Source organism: Micromys minutus (assembly GCF_963924665.1).
Source record: "Micromys minutus genome assembly, chromosome: 7".
Lineage (NCBI taxonomy): Eukaryota > Metazoa > Chordata > Mammalia > Rodentia > Muridae > Micromys > Micromys minutus.
This window is the reverse complement of record NC_137976.1, coordinates 72570662-72578210: the sequence shown is the minus strand read 5'-3', so window position 1 is coordinate 72578210 and position 7549 is coordinate 72570662. Positions and strand designations below refer to the sequence as shown.

At 49.6% G+C, this 7549-nt stretch overlaps 1 protein-coding gene across 1 annotated transcript; it reads right to left on the bottom strand.

Annotated features, from left to right (window-relative positions):
• Window positions 1–611: 611 nt before the first annotated feature.
• YPEL1 (yippee like 1) lies at window positions 612–7271 on the bottom strand (the record flags this gene model as incomplete). The annotated part of the gene is made up of 4 exons (XM_080918943.1): window positions 612–698; window positions 3884–3992; window positions 4425–4468; window positions 7155–7271. The coding sequence occupies 4 exons, from the start codon at window positions 7269–7271 to the stop codon at window positions 612–614; spliced, it is 357 nt and encodes a 118-aa protein (XP_080775069.1).
• Window positions 7272–7549: the final 278 nt, after the last annotated feature.

Here is a 7549-nt window from a genome sequence, read left to right as displayed (position 1 = left end):
CTATGGCAGGGACCAGCCCTACATCGTGAACCGCTGCTGCTGTCGCACAAGTCAGCTCAAGGCCTGGGACAGAGTTCAGCCACTAGTCAAGTCACTTGCCTTCTACGTTGGGAGCCTCCCTATTCTCTTAGGATGCACACTGAATGCTTACTTCTTTAGCTTCTCTACCATGTGACCAGTGGCTGGTTTCGGGTTTTGAAGAGACATGCTTTGCATATAAATCTGCTGACTACTTCTGGTCACTTGCTTGGGAGAGAGACCCTGCTTTTGTGCTTTTAGGGACTTGGGTTTGGTGAAAACACAGCCAGACGATGTTGCAGGCGTAGGGTTAAAGAAAGTATTCACTAGGCAGGTGAGTCACCAGCTCGTCAATTCTTTCTCTAGAATTTAAGAAGTTAGAAAAAGAACGCAGACTTCCAGAAATGCAGTGTACACGAAGGGGATTCAGACAGGGCACCTTACCAAGTGGGTAGCCTAGAGAGACACCGTCAAGTGTTGAAGCTGGGCTGGCCTGGGAGGTTAAGTTCAAGAAGCATGGTCACAGAGAAGCTAGGTCTTCTTTCCACTCAGTTTTCATAAATAGTTTCCAGACAGGAGTGGACCACTTTATTTCACCAGCCGTTGTCTTTGATCATGTGGGCAAGTTCGATGATGAATTTCCCTTCCTTGTATTTCTGACTGCTCTCAAAGGCATGTTCCTTGAGGGGAAAGTAGGGAGAAGGTATCAGGACACATGCCCACTTCCCTGCTTTACTACACTTTTGGTAAACAGTGGTGTTAACTTCATTGTCTCTGAGCCGTGCACTGGCCCAGGACCCACAGAACAGGGCAGGGTGACTGAGAGGTTTACTACACTATTCGGGGTTGGGGATGCAGCTCAGTGTGCTGTCTGGTATGCCTGTGGCTCTGGGATCCCTCCTCAAGACCACAAACACTGGTAAGCCTGTGCTGTTTGTATATCTGTGTGTGTGCAGGGCAAAGTTTAAAGTGGGTGTTTTGACTGCCCTACACTTTTAATGTTTTATTAATTAGTATTATGGAGGGGGCAGATGTGTGCCACAGCACAACTGTAGGGGTCAAAGGACAGCCCTTTGGAACCTTCTTTCATTGTGGGTCTGCAGATGGGACAAAGGCCATCACACATCTGCAGCAAGTGCGTCCACTTGCTGAGCCATCCTGCCGGCTATTTTATTTCATTTTAAATTTATTTTATGTGTACGGTATATCTTTGTATGTCTCTTTTGCATGTACCTGTGCATCATACATGTGTAGTTCTCATGGAGGCCAGAAGACACTAGAACTATGTGAGCTGCCTACCTGATGTCTGGGAACTGAGCTCTGGAAGAGTAGCTAGTATTCTTAACACTGAGGCATCTCTCTAGTCCTTTCTCCACTTTTATTTTGAGACACAAGTTTTTATTGAACTGACTGAGCTAGACTTTTTCTGACCCAGTGACCTATTTCTGTCTCCTCATCACTATGGTCATGAACATATGCTACTACACTTTGTTCTTTACATGTGAGACAGTGGTCTGACTCACCCTCATGCTTGCATAGCAGCACTTTAACTGAGTCATCTTCCCAGATCACGGCAGGCCATTTATGGGAGTGTGACCACGGAGGCTCCCTCCCTTAGCATGTTATAGCATGAAGCCTGTGGAGATGTATCCCAGACACACTTGTCAGGGATAAGGCCTGGCTGTTAGATACAGGCGAGTCCCAGCCGGGGCAGCAGTGGTGAGCCACATGCTGCAGGGACTTCAGGGAGGACAAAGAGGGACAATAGCACCACCAGGTGAAGGGCTAGGCCTCCCACAGCCTCAAGCTCTGTGGGGTCATCTGGTCCTCTGTAGTTCACGAGGAGGAGTTCAGAAGACCAGATGGACAGGATTTCAAGGAAAGAAGAGCAGGCTACCCTGACCAATGAGAATCCAGAGCTGAAAAGCAGGCTGGGAATATGTAGAATGATGTCATTATATAACAGGGTGGGCCCAGCCTATCACTGGATGAGAAGGAAAGGTAGGCGGGGAAAAGCCTTGGGAGGAGGAGGCAGGAGGAGAAGCGAGGGATTTAGGAAGAGGCAACGTGGATGTTTCTTCTGGCACGTCTCTGTGGAGAAGGTTGTTATGGTTATTTTATAAAGGATGAAATTGTACAGGACCATTTGACCTGTCTAGGTGGACAAATTATACCAATTGGATCAGAGTATTTGGTGTGGCGACTTAATTGAGTTTGAAATGGCAGGACACACAAAGCCTGCCATGGGTTGGGATGTGTGTGCAAGGCTTGGCAACCACACGCCAAGGGAAAGTGAGTGAAAACACTACCACCCAGGACAGAAGCAGCTGGGGCAGGTGGAGTGGACGTGCCTGGGTCAAAAGAAGCCGGGGTCTGAGTACTTAGAGGTGGTGTGGGGCCACTGATAAAGATACCCCCAATGCCACCATGGATGCCAGCACTAGCATGAGATAAAAGGTTGTTATCACCTTTTATATTTACTGCGACAGGAATGCGGTTCAGGAGGTAAAGTCCTGTTCACCCAAGCATAAAGGGTAGAGTTTGGTTCCTAAAACCCGTGTAAGACCAGGTCAGATGCTACAGCTGCCTGGAATCAAAACTACCAGAATCAGTACACCCAGGATTTAGGAAGAAACTACTGTTGTAAACCCCACCCCTCAGTTACCTGGCAACAGCCAGGTATGCTCTGCCCCAGTTACCTGACACTATAAAAGGGGCTGCTTGCCCCCATACTCTCTCTTGTCTTCTCTCTCTTGCTCTGACTCCCTTCCCCCTCTTCTTCCCCTTCCCTCCCCACCTCTCTCCATGTGCTCATGGCCGGCCTCTACTCCTCTATTCTCTCTCTTCTCACTCTCCCTCTCTCTCTGCCTCTACTACCCTCTTAACTCCTCCATGACCTGAATAAACTCTATTCTGTACTATACCATCATGTGGCTGGTCCCTTAGGAGGGAGGGATTCCCAACATGGCCCCCCCAGAGGCATCTCCCTTGCCCCCAGGCCTCACCTCCATGGGTCATATCCCCCCCCCCCACTCTTTTCATCTTTTCTCAAACATTGGTGCCGAAACCTGGGATGTCATCTTTTGACAACAACTACCTTAGCAAGTTAAGCAGATACTGAGGAAACACCAGACACCAGTCAGCGTCCAGGTGTGCACATCACAAACACATGCAGAAAAAAAAATTAAAAGGCACAAAACAGTCAGTCAGATGCACGATCATGGAAAGGGAGCCAGCTGGCTTCTGTCAGGAGCTAAGCTGAGGCAGAGGGAGGAATAGAAGAGCTTCCCAAGACAAACGCCTTCAGAACCACAGCAGGTTGGAGTGGCTCTCGGGAGACAAAGGGGGCGGCAGACTGCCTAGTTCTCAAACTCCAGGACTGGAAATAAGGCAAAGCCAAGAGTGACCAACATTATCCTTGCGATGTCAATCAGTTTACATATGGAGAGAAGCTGGAGACAGGCAGCTCAAGGTCTGAGAACAGCTTTGGGAGAATTTGGGGCTGTCCTGACCCTGGTGCGTGAAGTGTCACTGGTGGATGAGGTGTGCTCCCCCAAGGAAACAGGACCCGTACCCAGGAACTTGTGACTCACATGCCTCTCGAGTGCCTGCCCCACTTTTGTGTGTTTACACATCTGTGTTCTGTGGTGCTCTCGATGGAAAACTGGCAAGAACTGGTTCCCTTCCTACCATGTGGACACAGGAACCAGGTTTGGTGGCAGGTGCTTTACCCACTGAACCTTGTAGCTTGCTCCACAACCAGTCTTATGCAGGTCTGGGGACTAGAAAAGCTCTCCCCTCTGAGCTCTGTCCCCTGAGAACCGGCAGTGTTTGATAGACAGCACCCCCAGGTCCAGGTACTCACGTATTTCCACCCGAGCGTGGTCTTGCAGTTCTCACAGTAGATGTCGGCCACTGCATGCAGCCCAGTTAGAAGGACTCTCTCTTCAGCAGGGCCGCAGCCCACATTCACCCTGTCAAGACACAGGGTGGCTGTGCTGGAGGTCTCCCTGCCCAGTGCCCCTTCCCCTCCCCATACCATTAAGTACACCAGAACAAACTTGCCCAGACCATCATAGGCTCTGCAGCTCTCCCACCCCCACTCTAACAAGAAGAAATTAGTTTTTGTTTTTTTCTTTTTTTTCTTTATGGTGCTTGGAATCAGACCTAGGGCCTCAGCATGCTGAGCAAGCACTCTACTACAGAGCCAGCCCACCAAGGGAATCCTAAAGTATCAGGCCTGGAGGCTAAACTCTCAGACACAACTGCATCAGAAACACAGATGCATGCAGAAGGGTAGATCTCCATCGACCATGGTGCTAACTGGTATGGCTCAGATACACATTTCAGCCCTTCAGAGCTGTGCAGAGAGACAGCCAGGCACACTGGTGACAGCACGTACTCACACAGAGTTGAAGAGGTAGGCTCGCCCCTGGCTTCCCTGAAAGGACTGCAAAGGAAGGGAGGAGGAAGTGTTAGCGGGGTTCAGGCAAGACACTCGGCAACTCAGCTTTCTGGGATGTTGGGGAGCGGGTGCGGTTACTTCGCTCTGGCCACCAGTCCCCTTACACATGCAAGTCCTGATGCTGTATGGGCCGTGCATCTGCTGGGACAGGCTATAAAAGCATCTGGACTTCATCACTGTCATAGTGAAACTGGGCGCCATGAGCTCACAGCAAACCAGAGCTGGCCTGGGACGTACCTTCAGCCCCAGTTAGTCAAAGGGGCTGAAGCAGGTAAAATGCTGGAACTTGGAGAACAGTTAAAAGAGAAAGCCTGAATCAGCTTTAAATAGTAAGCCGTGTAGGCTTACACAGCTTCTCAGGCTCTTTTCATCTCTCAGGACAGATCACATAGTTCATCTGTCCCAGAACAACTGAAAACAGTCACAAGCTGTACCTGTAGCTCAGCTACTTTACTGAGGTCCAGCACAGGGTAAATCATCTGCAAATGAGGGAGGGGCTGGAGAGAGAGTTCACCAGTCATGAGCACTTGCTCTTATAGAGGACCTGAGTTGTGTTCCCAGCACCCACTTTGGGCTGTTCACAAGCCTGTACCTCTAGCTCCAGAGCTACAACCTCTGGCCTCTGAGGGCACCCACACTCAGGTACACAATTCTCACTGACACATTCTTAAAATCTTGGAAGATACTAAAAGCCAGGCATGGGGCTGGAGAGGTGGCTCAGCAGCTCAGAATAGCGTTGCTCTTGTGAAGAGCCTGGTTCCAATACCCACATGGCTTACTGCTGTCTGCATCTGCCTTGCAGGGATCCAATGCCCTCTTCTGACCTCAGATGGCACCAGGCCCAACACTCATCACATAACCTTTAAAAGTGGGACTCAGGGCTGGGAGGTGTGAACAGTGGGTCCCGCTGCGTCTGAGAGCTCCAGAGAGGCCTAGTCTCAGGAAATAAGGTGGCTCATGACGCTGAGCGCTACACAAGTACTCCGCCACTAATACGTTTTTATTTTAAAGTTTAATTTTCAGCTGGACATAGTAAGGAACATCTTTAATCCCATTCAGAAGGCAGAGGCTGGTGGGTCATTGACTTTGAGGTCAGCCTGGTCTACAAAGAGTGTTTAGGATGACAGCTACACAGAGAAACCCTGTCTAAATAAATAGATAAGGAAGGAAGCAAACACAGGTTTCAGCTTTAAAAGGAATATTCCCTAAAGTGATTTTGTAGGATGTTGTGTTCAGTTCTTTTCTTAAATGTGCACTGGTGTTCTGTCTCCGTGGATAACTCTCTGAGGGCCAGATCCTCTCAGATTGCCATTACAAATAGGTGTGAGCTGCCACGTGGGTGCTGGGAATTGAACCCAGGTCCTCCTCTAAGAGCTGAGGCATCTCTCCAGCCCCTTTATGTTCAGTTTTCAGTTTTCCTGATACCTCATGTCTAGACTCTACACAGCCCTCAGCGTTGAATTCTTCCTTTGCTTGTATACTGTGCAAGCTCTTAGCTTTTCCACAGGGGCAGCTGGGGAGGAGATGACTCGGGAGGCCCAGATACTGTTGCAGCACACCACAGACATGCAAGATATACTGGTGTACACCTTAATCCCAGAGCTCTCGAGACAGAGGCAGGTGATCTCTGAGTTCGAGGCAAGGATGGCTGCGTATCAAAACCATGTTTTTTAATGGGAAGGGCTTCTGCAGACCAGCACACTCCGTGCTAAGTGACAAACATGGAGTAGAAACTGGTGGCCTCCCATGGGGGTGGCTCTAACTTCCAAGGTGCTGGACTCTACCTTCGAGGTGTGTGCACCTCAGTCTCACTGTGTCCTAAGCAGGAAGACTAGTCACACAGGAAGTGCTGCCATGGCCTGCTGCTGCTGTTTAGATCCGGAATGTTCTCCAAAGGCCCACGAGCTAGAGGCTGGGTCCCTGTACCCCCTTTCCTGGGAGCTGAGGAAACTTTAGGAGGCAGAGACCAGTGGAAGGAAATCCGGTCACCAAGCAAACCTCCAAGGCTACTGGGACTCTGGTCTCTTCCCTTTTGCTTTCTGCTCTCTGCCACACTTTCCTACCATGGGGGAGGGAGGGAGGGACACCTGACTCAGGGAAACCTCTGAAACCACAAGACAAAGCTGTTCCTTATTGAGCTCATTGTAGCTTATTACAGGAACACAAAGCTGAGAGCCACCTTCATCGTCCCCAGCTCAGGAGCACTGTTTGATCTCTCTTGGCAGTCTACGTATTAAGAATTATTTGTGGCATCTTCCATCTTGCCGTGGGTAAACTTCAAATCACTCATGTTTTAGCACACATCTGTTCTTCATGCAACAAATTTTAAGAGCTGACATAAAATCCATTTCTCAAATTTCTTGTGTGCCCTACCCATGATGCATGATGTTCTTGGCATGCTCCGAAATAAAACAAGATACACACGGTGCCTGACTCTGACTACTGGACTAGGTGATAGGTCTTGGCAAACAGCAGTTGTCACTAAGTTGACAGAGCCCGTAGTTCCCAACTAGTGCTGCTGGCCATGGCCTCAACTTCTTTATTTTTTGGAGGCATCACTAAGTATCCCAGGCTAGCCTAAAATTCACAGAGATCCTCCTGCCTCTGCCTCTGAACTGGTGGGACTAAAGGTGTGCAAGTCTTTTATCAGTCTTGAGTGCAGATCACTTGCCTTGGAGATGAGCTCATCATGATTGGCCAGATGGGCTCTGCAGTGGATGCAGCTGTAAGTTCGATGACAGTGTGGCAGATAAGCTTGAAAAGTTTTGGACTTGGTCATTTTCACCATGTCTGCTGGGTGCTCGTCACTCGGTTCTGGGCCAGCCCTGGAAGAGCTACAGCTCTGTCGTACTCTCTGACACAAACACTGGAAAGCACGCGTAAGAGCCGTTGCTGGTCTGGAGGTCGTGTGGTGCTGTCCACACACTGGGATGAGAGAAAGCCAGTGCAACCTGCAAGCAAATCAGACAGGCCCTGCTTTACACGGCAGCACCAGGCACTCGAGGTCTGCCTAGGGCGCAGATATTCTGAAAAGGAACAGGCCTAAAAGTTACAGACCTAACCCTT